The sequence below is a fragment of the Lactuca saligna genome, chromosome 8 (genome assembly GCF_052625555.1).
Source record: "Lactuca saligna cultivar CGN05327 chromosome 8, ASM5262555v1, whole genome shotgun sequence".
Classification (NCBI taxonomy): domain Eukaryota; kingdom Viridiplantae; phylum Streptophyta; class Magnoliopsida; order Asterales; family Asteraceae; genus Lactuca; species Lactuca saligna.
The window spans coordinates 62,988,410-63,012,957 of record NC_136424.1 but is presented as its reverse complement, the minus strand read 5'-3'; the positions used below and the strand labels follow the sequence as shown (position 1 = coordinate 63,012,957).

Sequence of the window (24,548 nt, the reverse complement as noted above, 5' to 3'; positions counted from 1 at the left end):
ATTGGAGTTAGAGCGTTATTGGACAAAGAAACTTCTACACCAAATTGTAGATCTTTGTATGTTTTTCAAGAAAATTTGCTCCAGAACACTAAAGGTGGAGGATATGAGGAAAGCAAAAGAAGACATTATTAGAATCTTGTGCAAGTTAGAGTTGATTTATACTCCAACGTTTTTCGACATTATGATTCATTTAGTTTTGCATTTACCTGATGAAGCGATTGTCGAAGGCCCGATATGTATGAGATGGATGTATCCGTTCGAAAGGTATATGAAAAAACTAAAAAAATTATGTCAGAAATAAGGCAAAGCCGGAAGATTGTATAGCTGAAGGTTATATCGCTGAAGAAGCTTTGACATTTTGTTCAACGTACCTTCGAGATGTCAATCACCTTGAAAGAAACGAAGACGTTGTCATTGAAAAAACAAAGTTTTGGATGTTTGAGTCCAAGTGTCGACCGATGAGCGCAACGCAAATCAAACATCTTGATATAAGGGAGAAACGTAATATAGAATGGTTTATATTGAATAGTTGTCAAGAAGTCAGACAATACATCGAGTAAGAGTTCTTACTTTTAATTATCTTTCATTATTTATTGTTACTTTTTTCCATTCATCAATTATATATATATATATATATATATATATATATATATATATATATATATATATATATATATATATATTATCCATATAGAAAATTCAAATATGAACATCCTGAAAGTGACGAAAAGACCGAATTTCCCAACTAGTTTCTTGAAAAGGTAATAATAATTAACAAACAAATATCTTTGATAAATATAACGAATCAAGAATACATAACACATCAACATATGTTTAATAGGTTTATCAGATGGAAAAAGAAAACTCTTTAGAATTCCACAAAGAGTTACCAGCCCTTTCAATGGGTTCACAAATGAATGTTTATACTTACACTGCGTGCATAGTCAACGGTGTTAGGTTTTTGGCACTTAGTCGTGATGCACAACGCAAAACGCAAAATCTTGGGTTCTAGCGGTTGGTGAGAATGGAGAGAAATATTATGGCCAGTTAGAAGAGATTATGGAGGTGCAATATCCATATGATTATTCGACTGTAATATTTCGGTGCAAGTGGTTCGATACGAGAGATATTCCTGATGATAATTTCATAAGTATCGACACAGAAAAAGAAGTGTACCAAGATGATCAACTCATATATGCTTTGCAAGCCAAACAAGTGTTCTACATCCGCGAGCCTGTTAATCACCAAAGAAACCAAAACAACAACTCTTGTTGTGTCGTCGAGCATGTTAATCATCGAAATATTTGGGATCTACCATCCGACAATGCTCGTGTCTAAAATGCTTACATTGACTCTGTCCAAGATGTTGACAATGTGGAGGCTGAAAATGTTGACATAGTTCAAAACAACTCTTCATCTGGAGCTAGACCTTTTATCGACTTCTCACAATACTTTCAAAACAATGCTGATGTAGCTTAAAAGAATGATGATTATGATGATGAAGATGAGACCGAAGTACCTCCACCAACGGGTAGAATCGATAATGTTTCCGATGAAGAGACTGATTATGATGATGGCGATTCTGATTATGATACCGATGAAGAAGACATTGAAGTATATGATGAAGATTCTGATTAAAAAAATCAATTTTTTTTTGTAATAGAAACTTTATTTGAAATGTACCTTTAATTCATATTGTTTTTCTAACTTTTATTTATGTTGTTTGTCTATATTGTATGTCTAACAATTTCGCAAAGTAACTAACTTTTATTAATATTGTATTTCTATATTGTACATCTTGTAATTTACATGTTGCACATGAGGTTTACTTGAGCGATACTCTTGGCCATGATGGCCGATGTTATGGGGCTTGGACATGGAGGTGATGGAGCCGTGGATCTACCATCTCCGGTAGGCTTTGGTCATGGTCAACACGAACAGGATGGTGAGTTTTATTATGATATATTTATTAACTATTTTTATTATTTTATAAAAAGTTATCGTGACTAATATTTTTAATTGTATTTTTTCAGTCGAGCTTCCAAAAAAAAAAAAGAATTGGCATGTCAAAAAATATCGAGCTGGGAAAGTTGATACGGGAAAACAAGGGAAAGCCCGTGGATTTGGATTTTGACAGATCACATATTCCCCTGTCGGGAAACGTGGTAATTAGTTCACACATGAAATTGGGAGGTATTTGTGGAACAATGTCCCTTTCAACGTATCTGGTTGGGACAATGTTTCCCCCACCTTAAGGAACGCATCAGTTGTATGTCTAAAGGTAACTTGGATACAATTTTAAGTTTAGTTGTGATTGTTATTTAATTAACTAAATTTTTTGTGTTTTGCAGAATAAATTTGATTTTGATAAGGTTAACATGGATCCGGAGGGTGCTCAATTGCTGCGGAGCATTGATTCGAGTCTTGCAAAAGTTTACATAGGCCGAAAAAGTAAAGCTCATTCTTATTTTAAGGAAATCGGGGGGCCTGCAGATATCCCAGCCGCATTAAACAACCCCCCTAATGGTATGTCACAGGAAAATTGGGCGAAGGCGATCGAACATTTTCAAACGCCATAATTTTTAAGGCGTTCTGCATCAAACAAAGATTGTCGTGCAAAACAAGTAGTTGTAAACAGAGGGGGGTCGAGCCCATACAGCAATACATGTTTCAAATAAGTAAGTTGTGATATATTTAAATATTTATTTAAAGTATAAGTAATTTGATTTTTAATGTTAAATAGGATATCAGTCGAATCGAAGCTTTTCGTAAGGCTAATTCCAATCGCTAAAGGGTATTTTATAGTCCCGCAGTCGAGCACCAATACGTAAGTGGTTAATTTGTATTTTTTTTATATAAGTGTTTATATCGTCACAGGTATTTAGTAATCTAATTTTTATGATTTTTATTATTTTTTAAAAATATAGAATGCTTTACTTGAGGAGATAAATCAACGAACCCAAGCTACTTCAGAGGCAAGCGATCTAGCACCAACTGATATAAAAGATTGTTTTGAAAGAATATTGGGTGTTCCACGCGGACATGTCAGAGGCATTGGGTGTAAACCCCTTACCGTTGTGTCCATGTACGATCAGGAACAACCAATGACACAAGAACAACCACAATCACAGATAATTGTTAGTAAATGCTATAATGGAAAGTAGATGTATGTTTAAGTGTATTTGGTATGTTGATATTTTGATATTTTGTAGAATGGTATAATTAATTATAATGTTATTCTAATATGTTGTTAATATATTTTTTTTCTTTATAATTGGAAATGCTGCAAACAATACTACAGCACCACCCTGTTCTGCAACATTGGAAGAGTGGTTTCGCTCATTGTCGCCACCAAATAATGAAGGAAATGATGATGAGGACGAGTAGTTACTTTAGGATTTTATGAAATGTTTTGTAATTTGGAAGAATACTTAATGTGGTATGGATTAATATTTTGGATGGATAGTATATATATTAATAATACTATAAAAAATTATCAGAATTTTCAAATGCTATATGGATTAATATTTTGGATTGATTATAAACTTAATGTTAAATAAAAAAATAAAAAAATAAATAGAGTATTAGCGGCGACATCTTTTGTGACGACATACACTTATTAGCGGCGACGCGTGGCATTAGCGGCGACAAGTACTATTAGCGGCGACCGGAAGTATTAACGGCGACAAGAAGCGTATTAGCGACGAAGCTATACCGACGACTCATTTGCAGCGACATGACGCCGCTAAAGGTACTAGCGGCGATGCGCCTAACCTTTAGTGGCGACAAACGTCGCCGCTGTTGCCCAATCTTCTTGTATTGTATGATTAAGTAAATGCGATTAGTGTCGGTATTCCCTTACTTCACCATTATGGAATTTCCCCCTACTTTGCCTTCTACTGTAGTGGTTTTTTCTCTTTGTATGATTGTTTTGCTATTTTTGTTTTTTTTGTTTTGTTTTGTTTGTTTGTTTTTTTTAAGACTTATTAATTTCCTGTCGGCAGTTTCTTCTACCATCATTTACCTCTTTAGGGGGAATTTGTGTTGCCGGATTCAGAATTTGTCATAGGAACTGCATAAGTAATTATCTTATCTGTTTCATTAATCATTTTAGATAATTATAAAAATTGTAATTACTTTTCTGAAAATTGATTTTCTACAGAAACTGCATACATACTTCAAAAAAAATAAAAGAATGATTCTTGTAAAATATCATTCCAGCATATAATACTTTTGTGAATTAATTCTCTACATATTCAATGGGATATTTCATTGAAAAGATTGTTGACTCGTGGAATCATATATATACCTATGGTCCAAAAAATGAAGTAAGAAATTAGGAAAGGTAAAATAAAATTGCTGCTGAACCTAGCTAGCTATTACAGATGAGAACATGGATATGTTGTCTATATCTGCAGAAGAAAGCCTAAAACCATGCTGCAAAAATAAAACCAAACTTACTCTTTTTAGCCTCGTTTAAATTATTTCTGGAGATTAACTTTCATGGCTGGTTGTTATATATAATTACTTTGTATTCAATTGCAGAAAGTGGTTGTCAAAGTGGATGTACACGATGATAAAGGAAAACGGAAAGTTATGAAGGCAGTTTCCAGCCTTTCAGGTTAATAATATATTATGTTTGTTTTGTTTTCCTTGTATTTTCATGTGAAACCATATGTTTGACTAAAGCTGGTTTTGAAATATATACATACAGGGGTTGAGTCCATAGCTTTCAGCATGAAAGACAAGACACTGACTGTCACTGGGGACGTGGATCCAGTTTTAATGATGATGATAGAAACCGCACACTAGGGTTCACTGCGGTAAAACATGCCACAAAGGCTCCGCCTCATTAAATTCAAAACAACAAAAGTTACAACATATTGCTCGGAACAACTTATTATGGTAGGACTATTCACTAGTTTATATTTCATGTTCTGATTAAAGGATTATTAAATGTTAAAAATTATCAAAAAAATAGATTTGGGTATATATGATATTAAAAAAACATTAAGAATGGCAAATACAATATTTAGAGTTTAGGTCGGGTAAATACGATATTTAGATGTTTAACAACAGTATATATATATATATATATATGAAATTTTGCTTTTTTATTAAATTTCTTTTGCATTCCTATCATTAACTGACGTTTCCATATGCATGTGTCCCACTTTCCCCCTCATACTACAGGAAAACATGATGGAGTGCCGATTTATTTTTCCCCAATATAATATTACAACATTCATGTTTCTTAATATATATATATATATATATATATATATATATATATATATATATATATATATATATATATATATATAATTTTAATATTAGCTTTTGATTTTATCATGGTTTTATAATGTTTATTCCATTTACGAAAAAAAGCTACAACTTTCTTTATTTGTATAAATGCAAATTTTGACAAATAGCTTGGTTCCCTCAGACAATTAATTAATAAAAGGCTACTCGTATTGATTAATAAAAACTACTATAACTATCAAATATGAAAACACTGAAAAGATAATAGTATAAAATGTTATCTTAAGCTATATTATATTATTTCGTATTATAAACATAATATAGAGGCTCGTTTAGAAAAATAAAAAATGAGGCTCGTTTAGAAAAATTAAGACCCACCAACATAGAAAGTACAGTTAGCTCAATCAATATTTCGCCCACAAGTTTATTGCTTGAAAGGTCCATGTTGAAACTATATACCAACTTCTTCCATATTCTTGATCAACACTTTTCATGATATTAATTCTTGGAAACTAGTTGTGAGCAAAGCATTAAGATCTTTACCGGACAGTTCAAATTTGCTACTATTGAAGAAGCCATTCTTTGTAAAATGTTGAACAAAAATTGTTTACAAGGAAGAAGGATATTTAAAGGGGTAGCATTCAAAAGTAACTCACTTCATGTCTCAAAATATGATAAATATGTAATCATACGTGACGAGAAAATTGAGCAAAATGATGAGATGATTCAAAAGATACAAGGAAGCAAGATAGTAGAGATGATCAATAACTCTGTCAAACAAAATACTATGCATGCTTCAATGACTAATCACTTATATATAAAAGAAATCAACAAAAAGGATATGAAGCCTGTGTACATTGACAAACTATATGTTCATTCTCTAATAAAATAAGTTTCCAATCAAATATTCATTATATCGTTGACATGGACTCATGTAGGCTTGTCAAAAAAACCTGAAACCCGTTCTACCCACCCGACGCGTTCTGAATTCGGGTAGAATGGTTCGGGTAGAACGAGTAACAAGTATGAACATTCGGGTAATAGGTTAACCCAATAATAATATAGGTCGGGTTTTAGGTATGAATATTTATTTTCGGGTATACCCGAATTCGTTTTTTAAATAATATCAAATATACAATACAGTTACTTACGCACACTTCAAATAAAACAAAACAATTTGTTTCCTACTTACGAACGACGACTCGATAGTTGATGCAAACTTGCAAAGGGAATACGACGCTAAAGTTGAAGTCCTGAACCGTCATCACAATTCTCAGTTTCTCACTATCGCACGGAATGGAATTAAAAAAGTACATAACATATTATAATGATTTGTATTATTATTATATATATACTTGTTAATTGTATGAAGTATTTTCCTACCCGATTCATTATTAAACCAACCAACATGTAAAAATAAAAATAAAAAAATTATCAATAAGTGTCATTTAAGAAAGTTTCGGGTATACCTGATAATTACCCGACCCGACCTCAAACCCGAATACTCGAAACCCGAAAACCCGAATTACAATATAGGTCGGGTATCGGGTATTATTTTCTTAAGGAAATACTCGTTCTACCCGAAACCCGAAAATTTTACCCGTTCGACACCCCTAGACTCATGAGTCATGTCAATCTATACACATTGACAAACTAAAAAGGAACATCAAGAAATTGCTCAAATACACATCAAGGGCTTGAACACCCGATGAAATAGTAATAACACAACTATCTTTGTCAAATCAAAAAAATAGGTGATGAAAATAAAAAACTCAAGCAATATGTTCAGGTATGTTTTCAAACAAGTTACATTCAGAGGAAATGTACAAGGATATTTTGTTGGGAAAATTAGTGTTTGTGGTGGAGATCTGGATACCAACTTGGATCGTGATATCACTTTCCGAACTGGTATTTCTAACCTATGCCTGGGTTACAAGAAATTCAACCTAGGATAATCCAAGCGGACACTTATGTTTCTAGGCACGGAAAACGTAAGCCAATATGCTAAAAGGTTTTGTGAATGTGATGAAATCGAGAGCTAAAGAACGTAACCACCTTCTGGAAAGGAAGAGTTGTTTATATATTAAACACGACTAGGGTTTCATTAGGGTTGATCCGTCATTAGTTGCTTTGGAAGCAAATAATATTAATCAGGATTAGGGTTACCAAAAACTAACGAGTTTCATTAGTTCTACTATAATCACACTCAAGAAATTAAGTTTTCCATTATGTCCCTACATGCAAAGTTGGGTGAGGTTTTGGGGTGCTGCCCCAAACGCCCGCGGGGGCTGAGCGGGACCCCAGCTATGGGCTCTGCCCCTTGGACCCCGCTAGGGGCGCTGCTCCTAGACCTTGCCAAAGGGGCGCTACCCCTTTGGAAACCCCGGACCTGGGGCTGCTGCCCCCGGACCCTCGACTAGTCATCGAACCGGCTTCTGACTGGATCTTATACATGTGTGCACTCCGCACAACCCCCGTACATGTATTAGAGTACAAATCATTAAGCCCCTTAGCTCACATGTTAGTTCCAGTTACTTAAAATGACATGGTGACACTAAAATCACCAACAATTCTCCCCTATTTTTGTGTAACCCTTGAACCAACATAACCTTATCAATAACAAACCAAACTAGTACATAATGAAAATATCGAAACGATTGAATTTACACTTAGTATCATACACTTGCAAATACTCGAGAATCGGGGTGTTCTAAGAATTGAACCCATCAACCCATTTGAATACTAGAAAGTAAAATACATACTAGTTTATTGAATTTCTAGCATAATACAACTTGACACTGTTATAAAGCCGTGTGTCCCAATCCTCTCATGATCGTATCAAGTTCAAGTCCACAACCTCTTGAAATGCGGCTACACTTCACAATCACGTAGGTAACTCCTTTCCATGTATCTGCACATACATTTATCAAAGGAATTATTAAGAAGTTAAACTTCAACCTGGCTAACTTGTAGAACCGAAAACATACCTGGAATGAATACTTCATGTGTTCTAATCTATAAGTATGAATTTTCTGTTGGATTAATGTCTAAGTCCATAACTATAATTGGTAAGACTTGACCCGACCCGGCATGGTCCATTTGGGTTGCATGGCATCATGCATTTGGATAGACTATAATGAGAGAAATAAGACACTTATGGTTATTAATATATTATAAGTTCTAGTATATTAATTATAAGAATAATAAGATTATTTAATTAGTATTGATCAAGAATTAATCTAGGATTAATTAAGTGATCAAAAGAAGACTAATTAAATATATGGGTTGATTGTGCAAATCATCCATACTTATATAGTGGGCTAATGCTCCATGGATTATCTAGTTGGGCTAAAACCCATATGATGCTCCATGGTGTTTTTGTACCCATGGATCATGGAAATGAAATGCCATGTCAATTAGGGTTTGCATGGTGTAACCCTAACTATATAAGCATCTTATTCTTGACCAAAATCGGTCACTAGAGAGAGTAAGAAAGGGCTAGCCGATTTTCATGAAGTGTAGATTTCTCTCAAGTTATTCCAAGTGTACTTGGTGTTGTGTGAACCACTTAAGGTGTCACACTTGGGGCACTAGGCACTCAAGATTCATGAAGACATTCTACATCAAAGAGGTATGTATTCTATCTTGTTATATTGATAGTTTTGTATGCTAGATTAGGATAATACCTTGGATGTTCATATTTGCATGCATAATAGAGAAAACATAGATCCAAGGTATTTAGGGTTGCATGTACACTTAGGAGTGTTAGAATGCTCATAACCCAACAGTGGTATCAGAGCCTAGGCTTGTTTTCTTGTTATACTTGCAAAACTGCTTAAAAAATCGAAGTTGTTGCTGTCTGATCATCAGACTCGGCGAGTCCATCAGGAGACTCGGCAAGTCCATGCCTAAAAAGTGATCTAATCGATCCAACTCGCCGAGTTGGTTCATGCACTCGACGAGTTGACCCCCAGACAACATATTTTCGAGGTTTTTGGCTAGAAATGGACTAGGAACATTACCCTAAGTTGTTTTGAACTTGTAAACTTGTTTTTGAAGTGGTAATGTTCATGCTAATCCAATTTCAAAGATAATTATCAATAGATTCATGTTTTGTATTAGTTTAAGGTTTAGACTAATTACATGAAAAAGTTTGATTTGAATTATCGTGTTCTTATGAGTTGCTTAGATTAATAGAAAAGTTGAATGAAATAGTTGTTTTCAATCCAAATTAATCTAAGAGTTGATTCTAAAATGTGTTTTTGTAACTTGTCCTCAAGTTATATGAAAAGTCACATTTATGTTTCATAAAACTCATAAAAGTTGGCAAAGGTTACAAAAATGAAGAGTCTAGTTCTAATTAATTGGAGTTATGACTCCATAATTTGTCCTCAAGTTATGGAGGACCAAGAGTCTCTTCATTAAATAATAAAAAACAAATTAAAAAAAAGTGTAACCTTAATTAATTCCATAAGTTATAAAATAAAGAAAAGTTAATTCTTTCATTAGTTTAAAGTCTTCCATAACTTGTCCTCAAGTTATGGAACTTGAAGAGTTTTTTGGATTAAAACTACTTTAAACACATAAGTTATGGAATTAATTAGTTTTGAATAGTTTCAAAACTTGCCCTCAAGTTTTGGAATTTGTAAAGTTTTCTCTTATGAATACTTTAATTCCAAGTTAGCCCTTAGAATTTTAAAAGTTAAAATTCAACCCTTATACTTTATAATATTATAAGTTAATAATATATATATATATATATATATATATATGTATAAGAGTAAAGTCGGTCTTACCACTAGTACGCCTCATTCACGAAGCCGATCTATAAGGTGGGTATAAGGTTGTTGCATATAAAATGGCAACTTAATGGGTATCCACTCTCACCCACCGCTTGCTTGACCGGTGGAGGGTCGTTAGCCGAATGGGTTTGACAGGACTATAATTCTCCCTTCATTAAAAGTATTAATGATAAATACTAAGTAACTAAACTCTTAATAATTCCCAATCTTAGTTACTTAGGAAAATGTGAATAAGGTGCTAATCCATGAAATTACACTTTGCACTTTGTTTAAGTCGGTTATTGGAGCGTGTGTGGTTAACTGGCACACTAACTCGTATTTAACAAGGTAGGCAAAGGGTAACTTAATGTTTATCATAGTATCGATGGAGCGTATGTGGTTAACCGGCACATCGATTGAGGGGTAAACACTTAAGGATACCAAGTAATTTGCATGGTTACTTCACACCTTGTTTTGTGATCCTCGGCATCCCAGTCACAAAACCTGAAGGGCACACTCGAGATTGAAACATGCCATTGAACAGTTCAATGAATCTCAAAAGATCTAGGAGTTTCAAAACCAATTAAAACCTAATAATACATTTCGTTTATCTTGGTGGAAATTGGTGAATCGTCATTCACCTACCTTCAAATTGTTTTATAGCTTGGATTATAGCATACCTCTTCTAAGTTATAAAATAGTTTGTTGGGTCCTAGCCTTAATATTTCATATTGGGTGTCATATTAAGGACTTTAAGATCAACTATCTTGAATATCTCCTATAACATGTCTGGTTTAGACATTTATGATCTTCCCAAATCTCTTGAAACAAGCTTTCCTAAATGAAGATGATGTCCCATGGAAATCATACTTCTTTTCACCTCCTCCAATTATTCTCCCAAACCCACAAGTTCTTAAAAAGTTTAAGGTCACTCGAACCCTATTGGCAAGCGAAGGTCTAGGTGTGGTCACATCTTGGAGATGTAGTCACATATTGACAAGCCGGGAGAGTTGGGTGTCAAAGTCTTGAGAAAGTTGGTGGTTCAATCACTTTCTAAGTCACATTGTGAGTTCCTTTGGGACACCTATGAAATAGACTATGACAAGACCCTTAATGATCTTATCTATTTGTTAAGATCAACTTCCTTAAAACTTGATGGACATTGACAATAGTGACACAGGAAATCCAGAAAAGCGTTCTCTTCCCAGTGGAAAGGGATCGGCCATAGTCAACTCGGTTGTCCAAATGGTAAAGAGAAAAAGCTAAGTCTGTGATAGTCTCGTGTACCATTATCAAAGGGTCCATATGTTTATATTGCCAAAAGAAGGGGCATTGGTTGCGAAGCTGCCAAGTTTACCTAAGGATGTTAAAGTCAATAAGTTTGACTCTACTTCAGGTAAAGTCCACTATCTAACTTTGTTAAGTTTCTATTCTGAGATTCTTGATACATGATGAGACTGGGTCACATGGTGATGTTTAAGAATCAAAGAAAAGTGAAGAAACTTAAAGAAAGAATATGCTGAATCGGATCGCGTAGATGGATTTCTATCACGTAGTTTGAAGATCGGATTCTTGAGCTACTTCTTAGGAGTTATGAGATATTGCTTAGGAATAGATAACAACAATTTTTCATATGAATTGTAAGGACAAGTTCTTCCGCAAAGTTTTAAAATAAAAGGAAAATTTTGATTTTATTTATTTTAAAATATCCTTACAATGGCATTTGAGGAAAAATTGTTGCTTATAAAGATTCCATTAAGAGCAAGAGTGGAAATATGAAATTGATTCCTTCATTTGTGGTAATGTCTAAATTTACCAAATAAGGAAAGATTCTCATCATCCAAAGTCTCAATTGGATTGGGACTTGGAATCATGCAAGTTGTATAGCATGATGAATGAGAACTTTCAAGTATTGGAAAAATTAAGACTAATTACTTGTTCACATGGATGTGTGAGTCAAGTAATGGACTAAGGGATCGAGTACATAGTCATGTGCACTGATTAAGTCCACCACAAAAGATATAAGCTATTCGTCATAGTTTACTAAAGCTCAGTAAATATGATTATACTTACAAGCTTAAGTGTAACTCTGAGACATTAGAAAAGGTTCCAATGCATGGCAGAGCGAATAAGAAGAATCAAATTAGGCAGAAGGATAAAAGTTTCTCAAATCTGAAAAGATGGGAGAGTACTTCAGTATCAGTTTTGTGATCATCTTAATGATTAAGAAACCATATCAAAATTAGTTCTCTAAGGAAGTCTTAGTGCATTCTTATGACTAAGAAGAAGGGATCTTGAATTGTTGAAATGGTTAAATCAAGAAGATGAGTCATACTTCATTCCAATACAAGTATTAGACTCATACTCCAAGATTGTAACTTGAGTGACATGTCTCAAAGAAGTTTAAAACACTTTTCAAATGTAAGAGTAAAAGTTTTCTACTCTTGTACATTTGAAATTGGTAAGTTGTGATGTTTTGGATAAAACAAAGACCAACTTAGGCCAATTGTGTGAAGTGTTTTGTCTTGATTAGAATCCACACTATCTATTGGATGTTTAACAAGAAAGTCTTATATGTCAAGAGGATAGTGGGAGTCTTAAAGGTCTTGAAAGTCTCAAGAACTAATCAAGAATAGAACCTGAAGTTCTTCACTAGCACACGACTTGAGGTTTATAACCTATCATGTTGACATATTCTGTGCCCATTCCAGTTAAAGTTGGCTTTGCATATGAGTTCTTAGGGTTCTCAATTTGTTGCACAACAACTTGGAAGCAATGGCAGGCCCTTGAGCTGCCAGGTGGCAAGAAATTAAGATTGAGTTCAGTCCATATGAGTTTGGATTTGTCATTATCCTTGTCTAGTGACTATGGTTTTGACAATTCACATGGATAAGAACACATACACCATTAAATCTAAGTGTCATAAGGTTTCTCTCCGATTCATGAAAATGATGGTGAGGAAACACTTTCACTAAGTAGATTTTAGCTAGAGAGCAATTGTGATATTTGGATTCTCAAACTCGTTAGTGGAGCGTGTGTGGTTTACCGGCACACTAACCTGGACTTGTGAGAAGTGGCAAAAAGGTCTAACCATAATGATTACGGCATCCCTCTTCATAATTGTTTAGACACACAAGTGTGCTATCTAAGGGAAGGTGTATGATTTTGATAAAGTTTTATCAAAGCAATCTAGTATCAGAAATCTGAACTTTGGTAAGAAAGTTAGCTGATTTCTGAGTACATGTCAAAGCTAGTGGGAGCATAAGTGTTATGCTAATAATCATCATGTTAGTGGGAGCATGATAATTATGATAAGTATTGCAAGTTAGCAATGTTAATTATAGAATACAAAAGGTTTCAATTGGAAAAGTGTTGTTTTGCTATAATTAAGGGAGAGGAAATTATACTTCATCTCAAATCTATAAGCTTAGATCGTGAGACTTTAATCATTTAGTCAAGGAGATATATATGAATTGCATGTTGAAATGGCTCAACATAAGGAAATTCTGTATATGGGTCCATTATTTGCGTTCTTAAATTCGATTATGATTACGGCATCCCTTTTCATAATCTGAATTATGAGAACTTGGCAAATAGAAATGGAAATGTTATAGCAAAAGACTGGTTTAGTCTTTATGTGAGACATCATGTATCGTGTCCCATATGCTTCGGATATAGGATCGATTACATGTGCTATATTCATCATTTCTAAAATTTTCCAAATGCCTGGGGCATTAAGTAGGGAAAAGGTTTAGAACTGGATATAACTAAAAGGATTAAACAATTGTCGAGGACAATCTAAGGTTTACCAAAGATTGGTTGCTCAAGGATAGTTAGAAGTATAGTGATAATTCTGGAAGGACCATATTGACATAATCTGTAAGGAGGCAACTCTTGTTCAGAAGTGATAGTCAAAATGGAATCTGGAAATGTTTCAAAGTTAGAATTTTCAATCTGTGTAAGATTAAGGAAACTTAATGCAAGAAGGATGTTTCCAAGGAATTGATCTCCTTTGGAATACTCTGTAATGATTGTTTCCAAGTCTTTGTGAATTTGTGCATAATCGTTACAAGAGGATCAATGCATATAAGTTTAGAATCTAACAGATTTCAGTAAATGGCATGAATTTGGAATTCTTGCATTTACAGTAAGGATTTGGGAGGGTGAAAAGAGAATCATTGAAGTTATGTTCAATGGATCTAGTTCACAAAGTAAAGATCATAGACAAACATAGTATGCATACTTGGTATATGGCATGACTAGTGTTTAGAAAACATAGTGTACATGCTTGGAGCATGGGACAACTATTGTTGTAAATTCAAGAATAAAGTTGATAGCTGAAACAGTATACAATGAATAATGTGTAATCATATGGTGATAAATAAAAGGTGTTTTATTTATGTTCATAGGTTTTGATACCATATTGGATTCAATTATTATTGTGTTTCACTTTGCATGTTTTGACTTCCCGGATAAACTAGGTTATTCTTCCGGAATGACTAAGTTATTCAAACCATCCACAGTCGGTCATATGTTGGAAGTAGATATGAATTAAGACTGTCATGGGTTGGCTTGTAGAGGTCTAAGGTATTGGACAAAGGGCTACAACACTCATGAGTGCTCATAAGTTCTGAGTATTGGATTCAACCCGCGCTCATTGGAATCACTTCATGGATTTTATCACGAGTGATCATGAGACGATACTATCTTATATTCTTCAAACCTAGAGATATGAGTTGTTACTATGAGTTGATAGTACATTGATTGCACGAAAACGCATTGGTAACTCGATGTTATAAAACGTGTCTTTGTGTATGATTCAACAAGTAGTAGAACAAGCCATATGAGTCGAAGTTTATCCATTCCTTTTACCTTTGGGATAAAAGCGATATCTGTGGGCCCCTCGATGATTTGATGATGACAAATGGAAGTGCTCGGCCGGGCCAGGATTGATTTGATTTGTTCAATTAGTCAGTCGTCATAAATCGGAAATCGGGAAACAACAAATGGACAGAGAGAATGATTATAATCCATGTCTCAGTCCATATGATATCTAGAGTGGAGGAATATATGATCCCTTATCTAATGGACAAGTCATTGACAAAGGTCAGAGTTCGACAGAATCATTTGAGAGCTATGATTGCCAGTCGGTTCCTGAAGTCATACGCAATAATAGTTTTAGACTTATCCAAGTGGGAGACTGTTGGATTAATGTCTAAGTCCATAACTATAATTGGTAAGACTTGACCCGACCCGACATGGTCCATTTGGGTTGCATGGCATCATGCATTTGGATAGACTATAATGAGAGAAATAGGACACTTATGGTTATTAATATATTATAAGTTCTAGTATATTAACAATAAGAATAATAAGATTATTTAATTAGTATTGATCAAGAATTAATCTAGGATTAATTAAGTGATCAAAAGAAGACTAATTAAATATATGGGTTGATTGTGCAAATCATCCATACTTATATAGTGGGCTAATGCTCCATGGATTATCTAGTTGGGCTAAAACCCATATGATGCTCCATGGATGCTCCATGGTGTTTTTGTACCCATGGATCATGGAAATGAAAGGCCATGTCAATTAGGGTTTGCATGATGTAACCCTAACTATTAAAGCATCTTATTCTTGACCAAAATCGGTCACTAGAGAGAGTAAGAAAGGGCTAGCCGATTTTCATGAAGTGTAGATTTCTCTCAAGTTATTCCAAGTGTATTTGGTGTTGTGTGAACCATTTGAGGTGTCACACTTGGGGCACTAGGCACTCAAGCTTCATGAAGACATTCTACATCAAAGAGGTATGTATTCTATCTTGTTATATTGATAGTTTTGTATGCTGGATTAGGATAATACCTTGGATGTTCATATTTGCATGCATAATAGAGAAAACATAGATCCAAGGTATTTAGGGTTGCATGTACACTTAGGAGTGTTAGAATGCTCATAACCCAACAGTGGTATCAGAGCCTAGGCTTGTTTTCTTGTTATACTTGCAAAACTGCTAAAAAAATCAAAGTTGTTGCTGTCTGATCATCAGACTCGGCGAGTCCATCAGGAGACTCGGCGAGTCCATGCCTAAAAAGTGATCTAATCGATCCAACTCGCCGAGTTGGTTCATGCACTCGACGAATTGACCCCCAGACAGCATATTTTCGAGGTTTTTGGCTAGAAATGGACTAGGAACATTACCCTAAGTTGTTTTGAACTTATAAACTTGTTTTTGAAGTGGTAATGTTCATGCTAATCCAATTTCAAAGATAATTATCAATAGATTCATGTTTTGTATTAGTTTAAGGTTTAGACTAATTACATGAAAAAGTTTGATTTGAATTATCTTGTTCTTATGAGTTGCTTAGATTAATAGAAAAGTTGAATGAAATAGTTGTTTTCAATCCAAATTAATCTAAGAGTTGATTCTAAAATGTGTTTTTGTAACTTGTCCTCAAGTTATATGAAAAGTCACATTTATACTTGCAAAACTGCTTAAAAAATCACATTTGTTCTTATGAGTTGCTCATAACCCAACAGTGGTATCAGAGCCTAGGCTTGTTTTCTTGTTATACTTGCAAAACTGCTTAAAAAATCGAAGTTGTTGCTGTCTGATCATCAGACTTGGCGAGTGCAGTCATCAATAAAAGTGACTACATACTTTTTATTCCCTAAAGAAGGAGTGGAATGAAAATCACACAGGTCACTGTGTACAAGTTCCAAAACAGCTGAATTTCTAGTGACACTAGGAAAGGGTTGTTTTGTCACTTTTGTAAGCATGCATGTTTTACATTTATCAGATGTCACTTTCCTTCGCACGAAGAGATTCTTCAATACGAATGTGGCTAGCAAGTTTAACCATTGACAGTTCCTCCTTTTGATGTTTCAAGTTATGTTTGAAGTCTTTCCAGGATGGAGGCAGTTTGTCAATGATAGTGGACACAGCTATGGATTCATCCATATTCATTTTGTGCAGTTTAAACTGTCCGTATATGCCAAGGAGTTCATTGTACTGTTCAGTGACAGACCTTGAATCTTCCATCTTATAATTATTAAAGTCACTAACCAGAAAATTCTTGCTAGAAGCATCCTCAGTAATGTATTTCAGTTCAAGGGTATCCCACAACTCCTTGGCACACAAGGCTTCACTATGGATATCAAATAAAGCATCAGACATACCGTTCAGAATGTGAGCTTTGCAGATGTAGTCATCATTGTCCCACTTCTGTCTCTTTCTTGTCTCTTCAGCCATCTCAACAACACTTTCCTCAGGCTCTGCTGGTCTTGGAGTAGTCAGCATGTATGGTGCTTTCAGAGTGGTCAGCATGAAGTGCATCTTTTTCTTCCAGCGCCTGAAATTGACGCCTTCAAACTTCTCCAGCTTGGCAAACTTAGTGGTCATCTCGCGGATTGAGTCACCCATCTCCAGAAACAGAATATTAGTTCGAATGTTGGGAAAATTAGGGTTTGTGGTGGAGATCTGGATACTAACTTGGATTGTGATATCACTTTCCGAACTGATATTTCTACCCTATGCCTGGGTTACACGAAATTCAGCCTAGGATAATCCAAGCGGACACTTACGTTTCTAGGCACAGAAAACGTAAGCCAATATGCTAAAAGGTTTTGTGAATGTGAAGAAAATGAGAGCTAAAAAACATAACCACCTTCTGGAAAGGAAGAGTTGTTTATATATTAAACACGATTATGGTTTCATTAGGGTTTGGTCGTCATTAGTTTCTTTGGAAGCAAATAATATTAATCCGGATTAGGGTTACCAAAAACTAACGAGTTTCGTTAGTTTTACCATAATCACACTCAAAAAATTGAGTTTTCCATTATGTTTCCACATGCAAAACTCGGTGAGGTTTTGGGGCGTTGCCCCAAACGCCCGCTGGGGCTCAGCGGGACCCCAGCTAGGGGCTCTGCCCCTTAGACCCTGCTAGGGGTGCTGCCCCTAGACCCCGCCAAAGGGGTGCTGCTCATTTGGAAACCTCGGACCCCCGATTAGTCTTCAAACCGGCTTCTGACTCGATCTTATACATGCGTGCACTCCGCACAACCCGTGTACATGTATTAGAGTACAAATCATGAAGCCCCTTAGCTCACATGTTAGTTCTAGTTACTTAAAATGACATGGTGACACTAAAATCACCAACATATTTGAGGAAATATATTTTACTAAATGTTCTCAAATCCACCTCTTCTTTCGTAACTCATAAGAATCGTTCATGCACAAACTCCTGCTTATTCCTATCAATCATGACGGACAAAAAGATGTTAAAAATCTGAAATTATATATAGACGGAAAAATTACAATGAAAAATAGCTACATACATACAAACAAAAAAAAGGATGACATTTTACATACTTATTAACCTTAATCTAATCCATTAACTTTCATGCATACTCATGAGAGAAAAAAACACTAGAAATTTTACAAATGAAGAAATAAATAGTGAGTTAATTACCTGCTTCTTACTTACTTGGACCAATGTAGATGAAATTTGATGGATGCAACAACACGTTGGGAATGAGAGCAGCAACAGAAGGTCGAAAACAATAGAACAGAATTAAAAAGCAAAAAAAATCCTAGAACTCAAATCCATAGTAGTCTAATCTGCAACTTGATCATGTATAAATGCCAAATCCATTATAAATTTTGTAAATTGGCACCTCTAAACAACACCCATATATATTACAAAAGTCATAAAAATTCAAAATACAAATAGTATTATATTATAATAAGCACAATAGCATATCTAAAAAGCAAAACAATCATTGATGACATATATATTTGAGAACTACTTGCATTCCAAAGGATCTATGTAGCTTCTCGTTGTCTCTTGATTTTGGCAACTCTTATCATGACTGCAACATATATCTTGTCTACCATTTCCTCAGCAAACATGAAAAGTTTGTGTCTCCACCGCTTCTTGAACTACAGAACTCCAATAACCCCCAAAACCTTATTGCAAAACCACTCATGATGTCCACGTAAAACAAGAAGTCCGATTGCCCGAGATTGACAGCAGTAACAGCAACGCCAATGGTGGCGCCCTCTCCAGTGACCCTGCAGATCACTGATGGCTGGCAGGGCAAGACAGAGGCTTCGGTGGTGAGAAGACGAGCCTTCCAGTTGACTACCGAGGAGGCACACGCCACACCCAATGTGGTGACGGGTATGATTTCTTCTCCGTAGCTCTTATTATATGTTGCTTATGATATTTATGTGTCATGTTATGTGTTTTGTTTTGGATCGTTCCATGTGAACAGTATTCCAGTTCAGGTGTTGTTTGATTCGGGTGCTACTCGATCATTTTTCTCTCTTGCGCTTAGCAAGGGGTTCCCTGAGTCTTCGAGCATGTTGGATTGCCCTCTAGAGTTCGAGATTGCTGATGACCGATCAGTACGAGCTTTAGAGGTTTTCAGAGATTGTGTTTTGAGGCTGTTCGAGGAGCTCTATCTGGTAGATTTGGTTCCCATACCATAGCGTGGGAACAAGGTTATCATCGGTATGGACTGGTTGACCCCTAATGGGGTTGTGATCGACTGCGCACAACAGTTGGTACGTGTCAGGACCCCAAGTGGGGGAGAGCTGGTGATTTAGGGAGAGAGGCCACAACGTGGACCGACTTTATGCTCAATAGCGAGGGTTAGGCGCTACCTTCAGTAGGGTTGCACCGAATATGTCACCTATGTCATGGATACTCGGGATGCGGGCAAGGCGTCTGTGAGTGATGTGCCAGTGGTGCGAGAGTACCCGGATTTGTTTCCAGAGGAGTTGCCTCGGATACCTCCAGAGAGGCAGGTGAAGTTTAGGATCGACCTAATCCCTGATGCAGCTCTGATAGCCATAGCGTACATGATTGAGCCAACTGCGGAAGCGTATGGTACTCGGCTCATTTTTGCTATCTCAGCTTCGGTACTCGGACTTTGAGTCTTACTCAACTTGGCATTTCCTTGTATCGGTAGTTCTCCTTTCTTTGAGTTTTCCATACTAAAACGTTTTAGTACCTTCTCCAAGTAAGTATTCTGACTAAGTCCAATTAGTCTCTTACTTCTTTCTCTTACTATCCTTATTCCCAAAATGTAAGAAGCCTCTCCGAGGTCCTTCATAGCGAAGCACTTCCCGAGCCAGGACTTAACCTTCTGCAGAGTCGGGATGTCGTTTCCTATGAGTAATATGTCATCGACATATAGAACGAGGAAGCTTACTATACTCCCACTGGCTTTGACATATACACAAGATTCGTCTTCGCTTCGTACAAATCCAAACTCTTTGACTTTCTCATCGAAGCAAAGATTCCATCTGCGAGACGCTTGCTTAAGTCCATAAATGGACTTCTCAAGCTTACACACTCTATTCGGATGCTTCGGATCCACAAACCCCTCTGGCTGAGCCATGTAAACATCCTCAGCCAACTTTCCGTTAAGGAAAGCGGTCTTGACATCCATTTGCCAAATCTCATAATCATGAAATGCGGCAATTGCTAGCATCACTCTAATAGATTTAATCTTCGCAACTGATGAGAAGGTCTCATCATAGTCAACTCCGGGAGTTTGAGTAAAGCCCTTCTCAACTAATCGCGCTTTATATGTGTGTACGTTCCCATCCATGTCGTTCTTCTTCTTGAAGATCCACTTGCACCCTACGGTCTTACGTTCGGGCACGTAATCAACCAAATTCCAAACTTGGTTATCGTACATGGATTGGATCTCGCTATCCATCGCCTCTTTCCATTTTGCAGACTCCGGGCCTGCCATGGCTTCCTTATAGCTATTAGGTTCATCAAGGTTTACTAGTGTACCATCACTAATATACGTGTCCCCTTCGGTAGTAATATGAAAACCATAAAACTGAGGTTGAACTCTAACTCTATCGGAACGTCTAAGAGGTAAGGATTCGTCAATCGGTTCAACCGGAGTTTCCTCCTCGGGTTGAATGCCAGCGGTAGAGGTTCCTTCATCTATCGATTCTTGAATCTCTTCAAGTTCGATTTGCCTCCCACTGTCTCCTTGGCTTATGAGTTCTCGCTCTCGAAAAACTCCTCTCCTCGCAACAAAGATAACATTATCTTTCGGTCTATAGAAGAGATATCCAAAGGAAGTATGCGGGTAGCCGATGAAAATACATCGCTCACTTCGAGGTTCAAACTTATCGTGAGTATCTCGTCTTACGAAAGCCTCGCAACCCCAAACCTTGATATGTGCCAACGAGGGAGCTTTCCCCGTCCACATCTCGTGAGGTGTTTTGGCAACCTTCTTAGTAGGGACTCGGTTAAGGATATGGGCGGTAGTCTCTAAGGCATACCCCCAAAAGAAGATAGGTAGTGAAGCACGACTCATCATAGAGCGAACCATATCCAATAAGGTTCGATTACGCCTTTCTGCCACACCATTCAACTGCGGTGTCCTAGGAGGCGTCAATTGCGAAACTATTCCACACTCCTTGAGATAATCGTGGAATTCAAGACTTAGGTACTCTCCTCCTCGATCGGATCGAAGCATCTTGATTTTCCTGCCCAATTGATTCTCCACTTCATTCTTGAACTCTTTGAACTTTTCAAAGGTTTCTGACTTTTGCTTGATTAAATAGATATACCCATATCTACTATAATCATCGGTAAAAGTCACATAGAAGCGGTTCCCATCCTTCGTGGTTGATCTAAAAGGTCCACATACATCGGTATGTATTAGGTCTAATAGTCCCTCACCCCTTTCACAAGTACTCGTGAAGGGTGACTTAGTCATCTTTCCAAGTAAACAAGACTCGCATGTGTCATCTTCCCTAAGGTCGAATGACTCCAACACTCCATCCTTTTGGAGTTGGGCTATGCGTTTCTTGTTGACATGTCCAAGACGACAATGCCACAAGGATGCTTTATCCATACTAGTGGAAGAATCAATATTCAAAACATCATTTTCTAAGTTATCAACAATCATAACAGTTTCATATATTCCATTACATGGTATAGCTTCAAAGTAAAAGACACCATTTAGATAAGCCAAAATAGAACCATTCTCATTATTAAAAGAAAATCTAAATCCTTGTCTATATAAACCATGAAATGAAATGATGTTTCTAGCCATCTCTGGCGAATAGCAACAATTGTTCAAATCTAAAACTAAACTATTCTTAAGCACTAAAGAATACACTCCAATCTTGGTCACAGGCGACGATCTTCTGTTCCCCATGATTAGATTGATCCTTCCTTGCTCCACATCCCTACTTCTTCTTAGTCCCTGCACATTAGAACAAATATGATAACCACAACCGGTGTCAAGAACCCAAGAAATAGCATGATTAGAATCGTTAGATTTGATTGCATATATACCTGCGAAAGATGGCTTGATCTTTCCTTCCTTGATGGCTTGCAGGTAATCCGGGCAGCTTCTCTTCCAATGTCCTATCTTGTGGCAGTGGTGGCACTCTGCCTCCTTCGGGTTAGAGCAGGGCTTAGAGGGATCAACTTTGGTCCCACTAGAAGAGGAACCATCTCGGGCTTTCACCTTTCGATAGTTATTTGAAGAAGCTTTCCTCTTCTTTCCCTTCCCTTGACCAATAGCCAAGACAGGAGCAGCGGATGGATTGGGAGTTTGTGCAACAGACTTGTCCTTGAAGTTGCTCTCAACAACCCTCAAGAGACCTTGGAGTTTGCTTAGAGTGACCTCCTCTTTGTTCATGTGGTAGGTCATCCTAAATTGGTTGTACATCGGAGGCAAAGAGTGAAGCACCATGTCGATCGCCAAGTCTTCGCCGAAGTCAACATTTAACTTGCGAAGGCGGTCGACATACCTTTGCATCTTTTGCAAGTGCACGGTAAGAGATTCTCCATGACCCATCTTAGCGGAAATCATGTTAGTGAAAATCTCGTAACGCTCTTGTCTCGCGTTTTGGTGGTACCTCTCCAATAAGTCTTGATGCATCTCGTATGGATACATGTCCTCGTAGGACTTTTGGAATTCGGAGTTCATGGTGGCGATCATGATGCAATGTACCTTCGTTGCATCTCGCTCATGAGTTTCAAAGGCGGTGATTTCTTCGGGAGTAGCAACTTCGGGGTTGATTCTCTCGAGTTTCTCATCGAGGACATACTCTTTATCCTCATAGCGAGCAATGGTGCGAATGTATCTTATCCATTCGCTAAAGTTCGTTTCATCGAAGGTGATCTTTTGGCAAAGGCTCATCAACGTGAAAGAACTAGCAGCAGCGTTGTTTGCGTTTGACATCTATAGAAAGGACAAAGATTGATTAGAATAAGAATCCCTAATTATCACCCAATAAGAAAAATTAGGGCTAGGATCCAACAACAACATTTACATACTAGAAAAGGGATGCCGTAATCTAACATGCAAATAAATTGAAGGTAAGTGAATTACGATTCACTAATTCTCCATCACAAAACTTAAACTATTTCGTCCTAAGTGTTTTTTGAGAATTCCTAGGTTCGGATGAGATTCATTGAACTATTCAATGACATGTTTAAATCTCGATATGCCCCTCTTGTTTGTGACTGGGATGCCGAGGATCACAAAGCGGGTGTGAATTACCATGCAAATTCACATGGTGCCTTCATTGTAACGATCACCTATTCGATGTGCCGGTAAACCACACACGCTCCATCGAACTATGATGAACAATGAATCACCCTTTTCCACCTTCGCTTAAAACCAATTAGTGTGCCGGTAAACCACACACGCTCCACTAACATCTTAGCAAGGTGCAAAGTGTAATTTCATGGGATTGCATCAATTCACTTTTCCTAAAGTAACTAAGATTGGGAAATTTTAAAAAAATTTAGTTACTTCGTATTTCTTATTATACTTTTAATGAGAGGATGAGGTTGCCCTATCCTACCCGTTCGGCTAACGACCTTCCACCAATCAAGCAAGCGGTGGGTGTGAGTATACACACATTAAGCGCCATTTTATAGGCCGCAACCTCATACCCACCTTATAGATCGGCTTCGTGAATGAGGCCTACTAGCGGTAAGACTAGCATTTAGTTATACATATATATATATATATATATATATATATATATATATATATATATATATATATATATATATATATATATATATTATTCTAGTAATATCATATAAGTATAGGGTTGCATTTTAAACTTTTCAAAATCTAGGGTTTGAAATTTAAGTTGTCTAAATTAAAACTTTTAATCACAAATATAAATTTCAAAACTTTAGGGTAGGTTTTAAACATTTAAAACATGAAGGATCAAATAACAAATAATTCCAATTAACAATTAATATTCTAATTATCTTTATTTGATTTATCTTGATTTCTTTGAAGATAATTACCAAAATAATTAATCATTATCATATAAGGAAATTAAATATTTTATTAGATGATAAATATCTTTAATTAGATCAAGATAATAGTCATATTTATCAAAAAATCGGATTTAGATTGATCTAATATGATTAAGGTAAGTTTCCATAAGATAATTATGAAAAAATCCCGAATCTGGCCCTTCCTGACGCC

The 24,548-nt window shown here is 36.3% G+C and overlaps 1 protein-coding gene across 1 annotated transcript; it reads right to left on the bottom strand.

Annotated features, from left to right (window-relative positions):
• Positions 1–16,839: 16,839 nt before the first annotated feature.
• Positions 16,840–17,445, bottom strand: LOC145009695 (uncharacterized). Its single transcript, XM_078968336.1, has one exon. The coding sequence runs from the start codon at positions 17,443–17,445 to the stop codon at positions 16,840–16,842; it is 606 nt and encodes a 201-aa protein (XP_078824462.1).
• Between the last annotated feature and the right edge of the window lie 7,103 nt (positions 17,446–24,548).

Coding starts and splice junctions, on each gene's coding strand:
- LOC145009695 (XM_078968336.1), bottom strand. CDS start 17,445: ATGACCACTAAGTTTGCCAAGCTGGAGAAGTTTGAAGGCGTCAATTTC.